The 18544-nt window shown below is 32.1% G+C and overlaps 3 protein-coding genes across 3 annotated transcripts in view; 2 read left to right on the top strand and 1 right to left on the bottom strand.

Moving 5' to 3' along the window:
* LOTGIDRAFT_152898 (hypothetical protein) overlaps positions 1–10406 on the bottom strand; it is a gene marked incomplete at both ends in the record, with an annotated part of 16633 nt that extends 6227 nt beyond the window's left edge. The window contains 24 exons of the mRNA XM_009053397.1: positions 947–1057; positions 1452–1631; positions 2056–2116; positions 2363–2474; positions 2828–2974; positions 3392–3486; positions 3838–3932; positions 4191–4299; positions 4695–4767; positions 4910–4914; positions 5175–5263; positions 5607–5726; positions 6025–6157; positions 6398–6469; positions 6604–6657; positions 6905–6981; positions 7483–7548; positions 7846–7979; positions 8351–8434; positions 8714–8800; positions 8967–9044; positions 9232–9283; positions 9715–9826; positions 10363–10406. Coding sequence (XP_009051645.1) covers positions 947–1057; positions 1452–1631; positions 2056–2116; positions 2363–2474; positions 2828–2974; positions 3392–3486; positions 3838–3932; positions 4191–4299; positions 4695–4767; positions 4910–4914; positions 5175–5263; positions 5607–5726; positions 6025–6157; positions 6398–6469; positions 6604–6657; positions 6905–6981; positions 7483–7548; positions 7846–7979; positions 8351–8434; positions 8714–8800; positions 8967–9044; positions 9232–9283; positions 9715–9826; positions 10363–10406 — 2190 coding nt within the window. The remainder of the gene's footprint in view (positions 1–946; positions 1058–1451; positions 1632–2055; positions 2117–2362; positions 2475–2827; positions 2975–3391; positions 3487–3837; positions 3933–4190; positions 4300–4694; positions 4768–4909; positions 4915–5174; positions 5264–5606; positions 5727–6024; positions 6158–6397; positions 6470–6603; positions 6658–6904; positions 6982–7482; positions 7549–7845; positions 7980–8350; positions 8435–8713; positions 8801–8966; positions 9045–9231; positions 9284–9714; positions 9827–10362) is intronic.
* Positions 10407–10816: 410 nt separating this feature from the next.
* On the top strand, positions 10817–14201 carry LOTGIDRAFT_181799 (hypothetical protein). The gene is made up of 6 exons (XM_009053396.1): positions 10817–10854; positions 12187–12235; positions 12472–12550; positions 13322–13491; positions 13694–13794; positions 14120–14201. The coding sequence occupies exons 1-6, from the start codon at positions 10832–10834 to the stop codon at positions 14151–14153; spliced, it is 456 nt and encodes a 151-aa protein (XP_009051644.1). The 5' UTR covers positions 10817–10831; the 3' UTR covers positions 14154–14201.
* A 521-nt stretch (positions 14202–14722) lies between these two features.
* On the top strand, positions 14723–15983 carry LOTGIDRAFT_181794 (hypothetical protein). The gene is made up of 2 exons (XM_009053395.1): positions 14723–14805; positions 15212–15983. Exon 2 carries the CDS (start codon positions 15215–15217, stop codon positions 15896–15898), a length of 684 nt encoding a protein of 227 aa, XP_009051643.1. The 5' UTR covers positions 14723–14805; positions 15212–15214; the 3' UTR covers positions 15899–15983.
* The last annotated feature ends 2561 nt before the right edge of the window (positions 15984–18544 follow it).

Raw genomic sequence — 18544 nt, 5'->3', positions numbered from 1 at the left:
GGAACTTTGCATACAATTACTTCATACGTTGAGCCACGTTGTCTTGGAAGTTCGATTGTTTCAGCTTTATAGTTCAAAAAAAGGAACAGCTTTTGAAAATTCAAAATTTTAAATTTTTGACCTTGACCTTTTTTGACCCTGATTTTTGTAGGATTAAAGGTCATTCACATTGGCTATCTATTTATACTTTTATATTTGCTATCCTTTCTCAACTTCCGGTTTTATAGCCGTATATATTTAAAAATTTTGATGACTTTTATCTCGTAACCTTGACCTTTGTTGACCGTCTCCCTTTCAATGTCAAATGTCATTGACCTTGGCTATCTTCTGATACTTTCATTTGTGCGGTCTGTCTACTTCCGTTATAACAATCTTCCAAAGAATTCTTCTCAACTTTAGACTGCTCTTGCGCGTGATGTAATTATCGTAGAAGGTTGATTTTTGCAGAGTCTTTTGCAATTTGCTACATTTGCAAAGTCCCACTCTGTGCCACGTGTGGCTCTAGTCTATATTTTAATCTCAACTTACCTTTACAACACGTAATCTATATTGTAATCTTAACTTACCTGTACAACACGTAATCTATATTGTAATCTCAACTTACCTGTACAACACGTAATCTATATTGTAATCTCAACTTACCTGTACAACACGTAATTTATATTGAAATCTTAACTTACCTGTACAACACGTAATCTATATTGTAATCTCAACTTACCTGTACAACACATAATTTATATTGTAATCTCAACTTACCTGTACAACACGTAATCTATATTGTAATCTTAACTTACCTGTACAACATATAATTTATATTGTAATCTTAACTTATCTGTACAACACGTAATCTATATTGTAATCTTAACTTACCTGTACAACACATAATTTATATTGTAATCTTAAATTACCTGTACAACACGTTATCTATATTGTAATCTCAACTTACCTGTACAACACGTAATCTATATTGTAATCTTAATTTATCCACAACTTGATTACTGATATTACCAAACTTTCTATAGCTATCTTCTATAAGATCTGTCACATCTACTGATGGCTAAAATCAAATAATCATCAAAACTGAATTTCATGGGGGATGGATCAAAAGGGGTTAATCTCCAAATAAATATCACTCATATCTTAATGGAATTCAAAACCAATTTGCCAGTCAAGTCATTAGAGGGGCAGGATATTCTAATTCTTTTGAAACACCTGATGTGATTCTGATTTTTTTACCATATTCTTTCTATAGGCTCTTAAAGACTCAAACTATGTAAGTTTCCAGGATAGCCATCAATGCCCTACTCACTTATCCTTCAGAGATCTAATTTTGGACAGGTTCATAAAACCTATGTCTGCCTTTCACATACCCTTGCATCTCATCATCCACATATTCAAATAGACTTCCCTTGGATCATAATAATATAAGATCTGAGGTGAGTGTCACTTACATTTACATCACCTGATTTCGACATGGCTGAAGAATGTTTAACTGTGGGTATAGTGGAATCTTTATTAGTAACATTCTCTAGGTATTGACAGAGTATAGTCATAGCTTCACCATCTTCTCCACAATTTAATAACTCATCACTCTTCTGGTTTAATATTGCTAGAGCTACTTGGAAGATCACCTGAAAATATAGAAATATATGAGCAGCTCCAATAACTTGTATTTTTATGATGAGATTCTTGGTACATTTTTTAAGCCTGTGATCTATATCAGGAAGAAGACAAGATTTGTCAATTGCAATGATTTCATTCTCTTGTAAAACAATTTGGGATCAAAATAAAATCAATTGCATTTTCATCACAAAAGTACCAAATATTGCATCTATACTGGAAGATTAGATTGTCATATGCAGTGAGATTAGATTTGATTCCTGTGCTAAGATGTTAAAATTTCTGATGAAAAGCCAAACCTATCCCACCATCTCTCTGATGAACTGCTTGCACTTTTGTGGTTAAAGTGTTTTACCTCCATCCCTTCCAATCTTTATTCAATATGAAACAAGAAATACATAACTCAAATATCTTGTATCAATGAATGATATTTACCTTTGCACCATCATAGAAGAAACAATCCAATATATTGATAGCTGAACCAAATGGCATTACACTGAAATATAAATAAATTACATTTGCCAACAGACATGGGAAATACTATTTAATTTCGAAGGATCTTGTTTGCCAGCTTATCCTTTGCTAAAAACACCTTGACAGTCTTAATTTTTTGGGACTATATAATATAAAATGGGCATAGCCTCTCCCAATCAAAATGTACCCATTTGCAGCAGATCGAAAGAATATTGAAGGCAAATGACTGTCACAAGTCAACTGTGAAAATGTGTAAGAGAACGCTTACCTTAAGAAAATAGTAAGAAACCATGATAGAGATATCATACTTAATAAACCTAATGTTTCTAGTTTATCATGCATACTAGGTAGATAATTCCTAATCAAATCTTCAAATACACCTATAATATACCAGACCATAACATCAAAACACGAGAACATATTTCAGATCAAGCTTGTCACGTCATAAGATTATGATATGAATACTTGAAGTATTTGAATATCAATCCAAAGTGAGTGAAGAAGGTTACAAACTATTCAAAATGACTAAATATTTATCTTGCTTCTTTGATATATTATAATATACAACTGTTAAACAACATGTCTGTGATACTTTTTTGTGTACAATTGTAACTGTGTGAACTCTATGAGTGAAGAATACTTACTCTGATCAATGAATGCTCCTACAACTTTAGTATTAAAATAATTTGGTAACAACTAAAACCTTGTGAACTCTATAGAGCAGAATACTTACTCTGATCAATGAGTGCTCCAACAACTTTAGTATTATAATAATCTGGCAGTAAGCGTTCACAGATAGCTGTTAATAACCAGAATGCCTCCTCTTCACTGGTATATAACAATAAAACACTAGTCACTATATTCATAGCTTGACAATAACCTGCAAATAATTTTATATTTTCAGATACAAATCATATCAAAAGTCATATCAGACCAAATACTGCCACTAAGTCTTGTTTTTGCAAATATATACTCCAGTGGGATTCATAACAGAAGGTAAAAAAAAGTCAAACTGATTCATATTATTGCATTCAATTCATGCAGTCACAATACCTTTGAAACATAGAAATCTACTTAAAGCTATCATGTTCTAATGAAGTAAATTACAATAAAAAAATCTATTTGCCATGGTAATAGCAATTACTTAGATCAGAAACAAATAAATTTTTTTCAAAAGTAAACAATTCCAACTTGACAGATATCTCAACATTCTATATTTCAAAGGTTTACATACATAAACTATCGTAGAAAAATTTGTAAGACCATGATAGCTTGAATGAATCAAAAGCTGTGTTACCTATATTAGGATTTCTCCATGCATAAGCTGTTAATACTCGTCTTAAAGCATCAATACCAAGAGCATTCTGAAAGGCTGGATGTTCTGGTAATGACCTGAAATAGTATAAGATTTAAAAAATAATGTCTTTATGTTACATATATACCATAATATATCCAGAGCTGATTTAGATATATTTTACAGTAATGTATGACTCAAGTTTTTAAAATATCTGACTGCAATACATTTTAAAACTAAAATGAATCTCATGTGATGTCTTTTTATCATTAGTGCAATTAAACAGTGCAAAAATCAGCCTCAAATCTTCATCTGATGTGAAAATTTTAATGCATCATCCCCATCAATAATGGTTGTTGGTATTTTACTTAGGTTGTGATTTTTCAGTGTCTTAATTAGGTATGAATCAAATTAAATTAGGAACAATGAATAAAACTAGTCTATTTTACCTGTGTAAATCTCGTTCAATCTCTTCAGTAGCTAATGAAGATTTACCACAACTTAGTTGTACAATATTAGCATAATATCCATCATTAGCTGCCATCTTAACATATAAAATAAATATTATCAATGAATAAAAATATGCAATTTTTTTCGGCTTATCTGGTCTCAAAAATTTTTCAGTATCAACCCTTAAAGTAGCACTTCCCCAGCCATTCCATCAACCATACAGTGAAAGTTTGAGATATATTTGCAGGGATTTTTGTTCAATTCTATTGATTCTGAAGACTATCTATTCAAGGCCCAAATCAACTATGTCAAGACTAAGTCAAAACAATATTTTTTCAGAAATTACATGTACCTCATTAACAGCACCAGAGAATACCATCCACATACCACCTCTATATTTATCAGGTATACCTTTTAATACTAGTTCTTGTGTACGGTGAGTTCGGTACATACACATACCTCTATAAATAATTAAATATATAAATTATTAAAAAAAAAAGGAAAAAAAAAAGAACTAATTTCTATCATTATTGCTGAAAACACTAATTAAACACTAAACTTATTTGGAATGATGGACACAACTAATCACTTACATCAATATATGATTTCTATCCTTAAAATATGTTCATAATTACATAATTTAAATTCAGAAACAACAACGCCAAGAGGTTTGGTAAAGGATCTGCTAGTGGAAAGGATCCTTCTTGACCTAAGTTGTTATCCTTGTTAAAAAATGGTTAGTTGATTGTTTGTTTCTCTATTTGCATGCCTAATAACCAAAAAATTTGTCTTTTCTTCAAAATTGAGATTAAGCTTGGCGATACTGTCAACTCTTATAAAATCACAAAGTCCTTACTTTCCATATTCAGCAAAATGAACATCCCATAAATGTGTTTTAACAGTTTCTTTAGGAGATAACTCATCTGACTCTCTTCGACAAAATAAACTAATTAATGCTGGTTGAAATTTCACTGGTTCTTCTCCTTCTTCACTTTGACTTCTGCTTCTAATAACAGAATAAATTTATCTTAATTTCAATAATGTCAAACTATTACGAACTGCATATAATACTTTGACTGCAATAGCAACATTTCTTGTCCCACAAAAGTTTGTATAGACAGCGATTTGGTTGTATGTACAGTATCAACACAGAAAGTACGTAAACAATTTGGCTGCACTTATAATTAGGGCTAAGATTGGCTGTTGCAGTCAAGGTATTAGGCAGAGTTTGTAATAGCTTGACACATGAAGATAAACATAAATATTTTTGAGGAATAGCAGTGCCAGTATATTTGTATAACATCTAGACCAGTGCTTTCATTAAGACACTACTAACCTTTTTGGTTCTGGTTGTCTTGATAAATAATCAGAGATTCTCTCTAATATAAAATCTCTATCACTAAACTGAGCAAAGGTAAAACTCATCTACAAACAACAATGAAAGTGAATAGAAAGAAATCAACTACTAGGAAAGCATACAACATCTAATTGGTGGAATATCTAAGCAATATTAATTTAAATATAGTTGGTAACTATACTGTTTAATTCATAGACATAGTTTTATAGAACAATAATCACTGGTTAAAATTGCATACAATGCTTTGACCTGTTTCTCCTGTCAAACTCAGGCACATCTGACAGTTAATGTTTTGCTGGCATTTTGTGTGCATCTGGAACACTAACTTATGACTTCCATCTTCATTATTCTTCTTATTTTTCTCAAAATTCAGTAAAAAGTTGTGGTAATACATCTTAATAAATAACTCACCTTGCCTTTAGTTGTAACTAACAATGCTTTAGAGATCAGGTTACCAGATACAGAGTTATCTACCTTCTCTACAACTTGTATATCACGTAATGGTATAATAACAGTTACTAAATCACGTACCTAAATTACATTAAATCAGTTGGCTACAAATTTTGTATTTGGACAAAATACACTGTTTGACACCTCACATATCTCACAGGTTGAAAATTTTACACCAGAAATTAGTTTGTGCAAAAATGAGTTTATCATGAAAACAAAAAAATTCAGTTATGAATCATCTAAGAACTATCTAGAGCAAGTTGTTTTCAAATTTACTTAATTCTAACACAAAATCGAATCAATGTAATTCCTACAATGTTGAACTGAGGTTTTTGTGGAAATTGGCCTAAAATAATAGAATTCTGAAATAAAAACTCACCCTACTGGCAAAACATATAAAATTAGAAGAGAGGTATAGTCTACCAGAAACATGTTGTTTATTATAGGGTGTCCATAGAGTACATTCTTCATCACCATCTAGTTTCTCTTGTACAGGTAACTGAAATGCTTGTCTATAAGAAAAATTGGAGTAATATTCACATGATCATGCTTTTTTGTTAAACAGTAACAATACTTGCCATTCTGCTACCAGGTCTTCGTAATTTCTATCAAGGTGCAATTTTAAACTGAACAGTCCTTTAGCTGTCAGTGTTTATAATAAAACTAATTCTAAGGAGAGATGGGAAGAGTCTAAACTTGAATGTAAGATATCGGCATAAAAGGTCTAAGGCCTAATATTACTGATCACTTACCTGAAAGCTTCACTTCTAGCTCTCGCATCCAGGTCACGTTTTAAGGAAGACATTTTCTTGGAAGTTTTCTTTCTAAAAAAATAGCAAGAACATTAATATGAAAAAGTTTGTATAAAAGTCTATTTCTTCAGACACCCAATTCACTGAATTTCACTCGCATATACTATTATATATACATATCAATTTATTGTCCAAATTCAACTTACTTTGTCCTGAATGAGATGAGTTTATCTTCTTCAAAACCGCCTTCTTGCATCAATCTATGAATTAGAAAATTCAGCTTTCAAGATGACATAGCTGAGTTGACAAACAAATTCATTCTTTTGTTATACTTTGATACTAAAACAGTTGTCTTGGTGTTTGTTACATTCATTATGATCAAATCATTATGTAGACAATAATCAGAAAAACCTATTTAGACCATTCAGCCCTCGAAAGAGCAGAAGAAAATTGATCATCTAGAGGTGTAATTGATCTGTATTGTGGAATGTTGAAAAAATAACGTACTGTTTCATTGCCATATTAGCTAACTGTTCAATCAATCTATAGCTTTCTGCACTGTGCATAATCATTGAAAAATAATACTGAAATAGAATTGATACATTACAATTGAAAAAATGCTATTATTTCCATATTCACTGTACAAAGAATCTTAAATGCAAGAAAATATCTACCTCATTCAGCTACTGCAAAACAATGTCGGATTAGCGAGAGTGTCTGAGTACTCAGAGTTTCGACATTTTTTAACATGTTCCACGTGTTACTATTCATAACTCAGTGACTCACATTCTACATACGGTACCTTTCTAATAATAAGACAATAATAAAAGACAATTCAGTTCATATTTTGAGCTACTGTACATACACTTTTTATTGGAATTAATATTGTCGGCAAACTTTTTTAAAAATTCTTCTTTGCGTTTTAAAATGCTGCTTATTGTTGTTCGACTGAACCAAATTTCATAGCTAAATATTTCTGCGAAGACGACAACTCTTGTTCTACCAGTTGCTCAGACTTGATATATGAATGTGATTTAGTCACAATTATATACTTGATAATAATAATAATTAATAATAATACTTACAGAAGCTTCTCTAGTAGTTATTTTAACTGTATCAGGAAAAAACATGTTGTTACCTCTCTCTAGTTTCTGTAATTATAAAAAATAATCATGACGCTGAAGTTCCTGAAACTTTGTATGTCATTTAATCTGATTTTCACATTCCAGTTTTTATATTAGCTTTGTGATGTCAACAAATCTTACACATGCATGACAATCTTGTCATTAATTCTAAAAATCATATATTTAATATAAAATTCCTTAAAAAACAACAATAATTCTTGGTACTTTTTGAAAGATACAGACAATAGTATTGCTACATTTCCTAGACATTCACAATAACATTGTTTACAAATTTGATAGAATTTTCATAACATAAAATCTTACTGTAATGTCTGTCCACCGTAATATAACTTTATCTTCCTTGCCCATCAAAAATGAATAGAAACACAGATGGTTGATACTAAGATACATCCAGCCTTGTCTAGGCAGTTTACCTTTCCAATAACTACATGAATAATCTACAACATAAATTAGTACAATTTTTTTAAAGTCCTTCATCTATTTTAAAAAGATTAAATTGCAATCAGTTTGACCAATAAAACTTCAGCCTCAGAACCGTAAATTTTTTAGCTAAACTTAACAGTAATAGCGTTCACTTTTCTTCGCCGACATTTGAGCCTTCAAACCAATGTGCGTCCAGAAATATCAGTATTTGAAAATTAAAATGGTGAGTCATCTTTTCATGAACTGTGCCAGTTTGAAATATATTTGAAGGGATCATGCCTTTTTCGTGCAGTTCTATTGATCATCTTATGACATTAAGTACTCTACGATTTGGCAATACCAGATTATGTTTTGTAATTTGATATTTGTTCTTTCTAAAACTTACAATTAACAAGTTTTTCCTCTATTGGCATGTTAAATAACTTTCTAAATTTCTTAGTAGCTGTCACAAATCTCTGAGTCTCATCATCTGAAGATAAAAACATGAAAATAACATGTTGTTACATAGTTTATTTTAAGCAAGTGTGGGTTGATCCTAATTGACAATTATGCCAAATTGTTGATTTTTATTATCAATAGTGGCAAATTTTCCAGATTTTCTCAAGGGTAAAAAGTGGTGCCCATTGTATTCATGATTGTATGATAGTTAAAAAGTTCATGGTTCCTAAACATGTCTTTTTCTTAAGATAGTCATTCAACATGCAAAAACTTAATGTAACTTAGTTTGATAAAATGCATAATGGCATACCTTCTGTAGGTTTAACATTATTAGCCAATAAACTTTCTATTTTACATCTTATAAACTCTGTGGCTTCGTCATCTGTTTCAAATGTAGCTAAAATATAAATAAACTGATAATAATCTTGAAGTAAACATAGACTATGGCATATGAATGGCTTTTACTGGGAAAGTAACAAAAGTAAACATTGACCAAACCTTTTTCATACAAAAATGCATAATTCCAGGGACCAATTAGTTTAGTAATATAGAATAAATTGTACCTAATGTTTGCATCAGATTTTGTTCTATCCATTCCCAATCTTTATGAATTTCTTTCTTATTATTAGCCACAGAGACATCTGAAATACAAAGACATAATATAATATATATAAAATAATAAAAATAAACCAAATTAAATATTAACAAGTTGGTGTAGTGTACAATAGCAATGTGACAATAGCAGATATTATAGATACAGAACTATTTAGACTGAATAACAACAATTGATTATCTCCATTATTTTACCCAATTTGATATGATACTTACAATAACTGAGTTCTGAACCAATTGTTTGTAGCAATATTCTATATGGTGGTGTCTGTAAAGAAAACAGTGATTTCACTGAAAGATGGGGCTTGAATGATCTAGAGCACTGGTTCCAATATAGGTACTAGTACCCCCAGGAACAAAAATTCATTATCTTTGATTGAGCTATTGACAGCAACTCATCTTACTATTTAATGAAATTAAATCTTAGCTACTTATCAAGAATTGTTAGGAGATAAAAATGTGAACTATGCATAGATTCTAGGATGTGTGAATTAACCCATTGACTGTGCTAAATTTTCATGGTTTTTAACTACTGACAGTAACTATATTATTTTATATGATTTGTTATTGTTATTTTCTCTAACTGTTAAATCGAGTCAATATTTTACTATTCATGAAATTACTGCTATTACTGTTGGAAGTGTATCAAACATACTAAAGAATGTATTTCCAAATTGAAGATTGCATTAAAAAATGAACCTTATTATCAAGAACAGTGTCAATGGTACCAACTAATAACCCTGCTAATCCTCCACCTCCATAGCCTTTTCTCTTCTGTAGAACAAAATATGGATTTGCTCTTTCATTCACCCTACAAAAAAATCAATTACCAATTATCTAGTGTAGTAAATGTAACTTTTCTTACTTTAACAATCTTAATTCAATCTTAGTAAATCAAGTGGTCAAGTGATCATATAAGTGTCAAGGCAGAAACATAGATGATTTGACAGTGAGTGAAATCAAGAGTCCCATCATTAATGGTGTTAATAATCTTTAAAGCCATAGGAAGACTTAAAAATTATTCTAAACATGTATACTCTATTGTACCCTATATATTAGTCTTCAAGTTTTGCCTTGGACTAGAATTCCACTTTTTTGCCCAAGAACATGTCCATCTCAATTAATCAGTAGATGACAACCATTTCAATGCTTGCTGGTACATATGTATGTATGATAATTAACAATTTCATCTACTCAGCTTCCTTCACCAGGCAGGCGACAAAAGTCAAATCATATTCTAAAGAGGAGTTTAGACTAATCCACAACGAAATCGGGTCAAGTTTGTTGTTGTTTGTAACTGTAAGTTATGTTCATCATAAATTTAGTGGTATTATTAAGGTGCCTTACCAAAGAGCATTAGCAAGAAGCACCTCATCTGGCTTCACCCACATAATGTGATCTCTCTTTTATACAATCACTTCCGTGAAATCGATGGCATAGCAGTTCAATGATTAAGAAGAAATTTTTATGAAAGTTTAGAAAACATAAAATTTTGTCAACAAAATAATTCTACTTCCGTCAGCTGATCACATGATTTCTTTAAAGTCACATGACATTTCTGGATTTAAATTTGGAAAATAATGTATTCCATGATAAAAGAAAAGAAAAAGCTCCTTTGAAAATCATGGCTACATCTTATCGACTTGATTAATTTCTCTGAATAACTTCTCTTTAGGTTAATGGAAAATGTAAAAAAAAAAAATAGCAGACGAATTTTATGTCAGGGTAATCGAGTAAAAAGTTTCAGTTAATCGAGTCTTCAAAGTTTTCTGGGATACGAAAACCTTGCTTCCGGTCTTTTCAACAATCCGCCATCATGGGTCGTATGCACAATTTCGGGTTGGTAAAAGATAGACATTTATGTTTTAATTATCAAAATATAACACATTTAATACCGAGAAATCGTTCATTATTTATGTCCCCAAACAAAACATTTAATACTGGCGTTCTACCGAAGATATTTGAGCAAATACACGTACGTGAAAATCCAAGAAAGTAAACACGTGTGTTGTGTGGTGAACTATACAATAATATAACTCATGAATGGCCTATGTCATAATGTCAATGACTGAAGAAACTTACGACTGCACCAGCTATATTGTTAGACTTTGCATCATTGCATAGACATGACAATTATCAACTTCTTTTCATGTGATCATGTACATGATGGGTTGAACATAAATATTACTTGATCAAGCTGACAACTTTTGACTGAACTGAATAGTGAATTGGAATTGAGTGATAATATGAATGAAGGCATGGCCTTGAATGAGAGCGCAGGTTATTGATAAAATAACAATAATTAAAATCAAATAAACGAAATTCAACCTGATCTGTATGTAATGCAAACTAGTTTGTCTTCTAATCATATGTGTGAAGGCAATCTTCTATGAATATAAGATCAGTAGTCACTGTAGACAATCTTTTATAAGGTATCTAGAGAAATTTCTATAAGGTGTGAAAGTAATCATCTATAACGATGACGTCATAACGTGACGTATGATGTCAACAAAGCCGCCATCATTGCTTGGGAGAAAGTCTTGGGAAAATAGGTCAAAGCTATCATTTTATTCCTAATGACGCATAGAATATCCAGGAAAAATAAAAATAAAACGTAAGGGTTGTTAAGTTGGTACAAAACATCCCTTTCTGTGTGTGAAACAATTGTTGTAATTTATTTAAAAAATTCCAGAATATTCACTCCGAAACTAACCCGATTGACTGCTATCTAGTTGTCAACAAACATGGGGGCCCCCATGATCCGCCATCTTTTTTTGGCTACCCGTGGGGCATAAATTTTCTGAAACGAATTGATGTATATGTATGTGTTATCATTATAGAGGGCTTTGTCGAGAGAGCTGCGCTCTCATATGAATTAAACTGATTAAGATAAAACTCCTATCCAATTTTGAAAATAAGGAAGAGATGAAAGTTGCGCAAAATCATGGTCTGAGTAGTTTCATTATGTGTCAAAGTCCTCTAGTTATGGTTCCAGATAAGAAAAGCTTTATCTATCATCCGATCTAGCTCAAGTTATCAGACTCTGCTCTTTGGCTTCATTGATGTTTGGGGAGTCTTATGACAGTGTCTTAAATCTTGAAGATGAGATGAGTCCTTTAACTATCTTTTAGAAGCAGCCATTTGATTATTAATTAAAGATTTTTATTTCAGAAAAGGTATTTCCAAATCAGCATTACCCTACAGACGTACTGTACCAACAGTAAGTTGAATATTTATATCAAGTTACAGTTTCATCAATAAGTTGAAATTGTATCATTATGACCTTTTATGAGTATTGGTCTCTTAAAATGAAGATTTAGAAACACATACAATTTTATTTTAACATTATAGCACAGTTGGTGTTAGGTGAAATATTTTCCTATTAAAGGTAGCTCTATAATGTAGACTTTAATGTGATGATTTCAAAGCTAATTCTTGAATTATTTATTTTTGTAGTGGTTAAAGTTATCTGCTGAAGATGTACAGGAGCAGATTTACAAGCTTGCTAAGAAAGGCTTGACTCCATCCCAAATTGGTATGTGTATAATACAGCATATCCATAGACTTGAGCAAATAACATTTGTTATACTGTGTATATTCTTAAATCAAGGGAAGCTAGCTCTTGGCAGGATTTTTGAAGAAGTGTGAAAAATTATGTGTATTTGGTCTCAAGAATAACGATCCTTGCTAAGAAGACAGCTGTCTATTCCGACTTTACCAGCTGATTTAGCTCAAATTGTATCTCCTGCATTCCAGCTGAAACTGTAAAATTAGGTATCACATGACTCTGTGACCTTTGAACTTTTGGCTGTGCACTCAGTTTTAAATGGTTGATGCTAAATCTTTTTTGCAAAAAAAACTTTTAATTGAAGAGAAAATGATGGTATGATTGAACTACAAAAACATAAATCTTTCCAAATATACCTAGGCTTTGCAGAGCCAAGGTATCTAAATAGGTTTAAAACCCCCTCACCTGCAGAGATGAGGAATGTCCCCATTTAACAGGGCTTACTATTTCTGTCTCTACACCAGCTGACATCTGTCCAAATAGCTATCAGAGGCTAGAATAGAGACAGATGTTTTGGTCTATGGTCATAACTGCCTGGAAGTAACAATTGTTTGACTTCTAGGGTATTTCAATGATGAATTTCAGAAGAACATGACAAGGTGTTTTAATTGTCAAGTGCTGCCGGTCAATAAACAGGAGCTCTTTCAACTTGAGAAGCAAATACTAAAGACCCCAAAAGTTTTTTTTATTAATAATGAGATAACCCATGAAGTTTTATATTATCTGAAATATTTGTAGGTGTTATCTTACGAGATTCTCATGGAGTAGCTCAAGTTAGATATGTTACTGGAAACAAAATTTTGAGAATCCTGAAATCTAAAGGATTAGCCCCAGATATTCCAGAAGATCTTTACCATTTGATTAAGAGAGCTGTAGTTATCCGTAAACATTTGGAAAAGAGCAGAAAGGTAATTGTTACAGATTTAGTATTTAATATATTGCAAGCTTTTGTGTTCAGTTATGATTTGGTCTGTGTTCAGAAGCTATTAGGGAACAGAAAAGGAGGACTTAACACTTATTTTTAATGACTTTTAAAATTTACGGATACTTTATTAAATCAAAATTATGCCCCAAAAGATTGGAATTACACGTACTGGTTTTTTTTTTTAGGACAAGAATGCCAAGTTTAGGATGATTTTGATTGAAAGTAGAATTCATCGATTATCCCGATATTACAAGACAAAGCGAGTTCTACCACCTAACTGGAAATAGTAAGTACCCTCTGAATTTAGGAATTTGACAGTCTAATAGAAGTATAATTTCAAAACTGATATTTTTTTAGGAGGAATAGCCTGTAAGAATTGTGAACATTTTGGTGTGGTTAGCCAGTTTAGTGCAGGGAATGTTAATTAAGATCAGTTCAAAATGCCTACTTAGTTGTTTCTTGTTTAAAGCTCAGTAAACGTTTTAGCTAACCCTATAAATGAGTCTCTCAAGGTCAATTTCCTCTTCAGTCTTTTTCACTTTGGAATAAAATCAAAGTCAGTCTAGCAGAAATCATATAATTTAACTTAAAAATTATTTTTTCTTTTTCAGTGAATCAGCAACAGCCTCTGCTTTGGTAGCATAAACATGTAAAAAAAAATATTGCTGTAATAAAAAAAAATATTGAAAAAGTATTTTACTTTTAATTATGCCCTGCAATGCCCTGCATATGAAATTATCGGGAATATGATTGAGTGAAACATTACAGTGCTCTGTAGTTCTCATAATACTAAGTTTTCCAATGAAATGTTGAGTGTATGCCAATTACATTCAGTTACCTTCATGGGGCTTTTCTTAATTTTAATATTGTACCATAGTATCAGTAATAGAATTCACAAAATTCTGTCAAAATTGGAGCTTATCCATTTCTGTCTATATTTTTTCTGCATTTGAAAGTTACATGGAAGATTTATCCTTTTGGCAAACGGGTCTGCTGTGACCTTTTTGGAACACTGAAAGTATTTTTAATGGAATTGCAGATGTCAGATTGAAAATTGGAATGGTCCCCAATACACATACAAATTTTAGAAAACTTCTTTACAATCCCTTTCAGGACATTAAATCCTGTCATTATGAACAAAAAAACAATGACCTGTTTCTTTTGACGAAAACCTTATGTCAGTAACCTATGAAATATAGTAGCCGCAAAGTGCACTTATCATTCCGGGTGGAAGCCAGCGGAAGATTAAGTGAATTTTTATTGACTTTAGCAGGGTTGGGATTCGTCCTCATTACAAGTAAGTTGTAAGTGGTAGAGCATTGATCTAAGTTGATCTACTGACATGTTGGCAAAGATTATAGGATTGTTCCATACGCATAGATTAAGAAACTTATATTTCATTTCTCGGTCGGTGGTCTACGAAAACGCTCACTAAAAAATTGCCCTAGAAGCAGAATTTCATAGAACGTCTTGTGTTTATTATAATAATTATGTAGACACACGAATCAATATCTCAGAAATGTTCGGATAAACACATGAAAACGTCAATTGCTATGTTAATCTTTCAAAGTTTATACGGAATAAGCACTCAAAGTTGCTCCAGCGTATAGAGCCTCCTGTTTGAACTTGCATTATTGGCTGCATACTACTTGAACGCAAACCAAATCAGCTGAAATAAACGATTTAGTTGATTTTTGTTTTAGATCATGAGTACGAAGGAAGTCAAATTGTACAGTTCATGGTTCTGTCCTTTTGCTCAGCGTGCATGGATAGCTTTGTTGGAAAAGAAGGTGAACTTTCAGTACATGGAAATTGATCCATACAATAAAACCAAGGAATTTCTCTCTATCAATCCTCGAGGATTAGTCCCCGTGATTGTGAACAATGGCAAGTGTGTCTATGAATCATCCATCTGTATAGAGTATGTTGACGAAGCTTGGAGGAACCAAGACACTGATTTAATGCCTTCAGATCCGTATGAAAGAGCTCGTTTGCGCATTTGGTCAGATTTCATTAGTCGTAAAATTATACCTGCGTTTTACCAATATCTGATGCGTCAATCTCTCCTGAATCATCTAGAGACCCTAACCTCTGAGATGTCTGACAGCGGTCCCTTCTTTCAAAGCTCTCTGTTTGGCTTGGTCGACATAATGCTGGTGCCTTTCACGATCCGTTTTGATATGCTGAAACATTTTCGGGGTTTTGAACTGCCAGAAACGCAAATTTTCCAGAGACTAAGAAGGTGGATGGAAGCAGCACATTCAAGAGAAACTGTAAAAGCCACAATGGCCGATGGAAAGAAATTGATTGACAAATACCAGCGATATGCTGACGATTCTGTCAAATCTGAAGTAGCTGATGCAATAAGAAAAGGAACAGCCCTTCCGTAGATTAGTGTTTCAGAAACAACATACCTACATTGTCGATGTCTTCTAATCGTTGTTATTATTAAATAATAATCATATTTGTACCTTTTGCATTGTTTTCTATATAAGTGATATGTAATTCGGATCGGCATTAAAGATGGGTTTCCTTATTTTGAAGAGTCAAATTAAGCAAACTATTTGACCAATCATAAATCCATTAATGTACAGTCTGAATAAACAAAAAATACTTTTTGATCTATCATTGGAATTCTGCAAGAAATTCCCATAATTCTGGACACGCGAGACAAACTGATATTTTTCCAAGTCATAAGAACACCTCTATTTTCTATTCATATAAGTATTAGCATTTTCACTATCGTAAATGAAAATAAGGGAACTCATCTTTAAGGCAAGATGACAAACAGTGGCGTTGGGGGAGGGGGGCATCACGAAATTTCCCCCTATATTCAATAAGATATTAGAAAGTGGAGGGAAGTTTTGGGGGGGGGGGGGGATTAGAAACACCACAGATGACAAACCAAAGACTGGCAAGAGAAACTGTTCGATACCTCCTCATCAGTTCACATCGGGACACAGCAATGTAATAGTATCGTAAAAGTGAAAGATAGGCCTAGGCATGTAGGTTAACATGCCAGTGTCAGGGGCCGTGGAGTATTTGTGCAATGTCGTTTTTAAATTCATAAGTTTCACTAGGGTTTAACATTCAATATCCGGAATTCATTAAAGTACCATTTTAAAGCAACAGATTAGTCAATTAATATCACAAAGCTTCAGATGATATTGCTAAAATGCAATATAACACATATTCTCGGCAAAAACCATCCCACACTATATATAGGTATGTACCTCCCCACGGCACTTGACCCACAACCCAACAATTAACTAGGCCGAACAGGTTACAGTTCAATAAATACCGTAATTGACAAAGATGTTTAATTAATCAAACATTACAAAGTTACTATTATTAGTTAATGAATAGAAAATTGATCGATACGCTACAGGTATTTGAACAGGTATTATAGTATTACGCATGCGCCACATATTTCTTATGGCAACCATCAAAACAACTTTTTCTTCATTGAAGAATTTGATGCACGTGTGGTAACAAGAATTTTGACAGCTTGCACCTTGTGACGTACACCTGCATCACGAGAAGTTAAACCCGATTAACACATAAATTTAATGACAATAAATGGATTAGAAAATTGAAATGGATTATCGTCAACAATCTTAGGAGATATATCACAGTGAATAATTGAAAACGAGGTAAGTTTGGAATAAACGTTTGTAAATAGTGATAAATAGTTATACATTGTTTGATAGTTAAAAGTTTGACTGAAAATTATTCTCTGTACGTTACTGGATGTATTCATTTGTGCATGACAAAATATAAGTTGAATCTGCTTTTGAATTATTTATTCATAACTTTTGGAGTAAAATTATTATTTGTGTATATATTTGATACAGCATAAATAAATACACCTGACATATATTCTCTTTCATTTATGAACTGTATTTTAATGCAATAAATAATTCATATGAATGATCCTTTGTTAATCTTTGAATTAAATTAGAGTGCAAAGTTTAAATCATTTGAAATTATTAATATTGTCTGAGAAAAGTAAAAAGTTTTTTGAAACAGGGCCTAGTTTTTTCTGACCCTACTCCAGTCCATTGAAATTTTCGGATTTAAAAATCTGAGGTTTAGTTTTGTTCTTTGTTTCTAGAAAGAATGTATCAGCCATTAACTACATCTGAAGGTATCAGACGATGTTTTGATTATCCCAGTGGCACACTATCTAGTCATTATAATAAATATGATCATTATGAACCTCGGCCACCTTACTCTTCCAATCATTCAAGACCATCCTCAGGTAAGGGTCATTTAAAAATTCTTATTAGCAATGTGTTGTTAAGTACGTAATACTTGAGATTAAAAACAATTTTATATCTAGAATCTGTGCTTTTGTGGTTTTGAGAGTTTGCCCTATTTTCCACCTATATTATTCTATAGAATATTTCTACAAGATCTATAGACTTGTAAAAAATGTGATATGAAATGACTGCCTTTGATATAATTCTCTCCTTGTATATCGCAATATAACAAATATATAGAAGGATCTTATAGTCCATTTTATTTATTTGTAGCTCCAGTTCATCGCTCTAATTTAACATATACAGTGCCTACGCCACCGAAACGAAATTTATACAACCGATATACAGAGTCAGAAGTTAGTCGAAGAGCTCCATATGCACGTAAGTCATATGTTTCTGGTCTGTCTTCTTGCTAAGGGTGCTTTTATATGGTCTCATATCACTCTCCAACTCTTGGTTAATAAACCATCATCTATCTAAGAATGGGGAATAATGTGAGAATATGTGATAATAAGCCATATCCAAGTCCTATAGAATACTTATGAATTTGCCCTGAATAATAACAATGGAAACCCCCAAGCTGACAAAATCAATCAATGTGACAAAAATGATATTAATCTATTCAAGAAGGAAAAAAAATGGTGGGACCAGGCAATATTTTCTATGTCAATAATAACTATACAGATCATCAATTCCCAGAGAATTCAATTTATTTACTGTTTTTTTTTTAGCTCGAAAATTTAATGCAGTAGTGAACACAACAGCTGGTTTTGC

Source organism: Lottia gigantea (genome assembly GCF_000327385.1).
Source record: "Lottia gigantea unplaced genomic scaffold LOTGIsca_2, whole genome shotgun sequence".
NCBI classification, from domain to species: Eukaryota; Metazoa; Mollusca; class Gastropoda; family Lottiidae; genus Lottia; species Lottia gigantea.
Note: the sequence above shows the minus strand (reverse complement) of the source record. Positions and strands in the feature narration are given on the sequence as shown.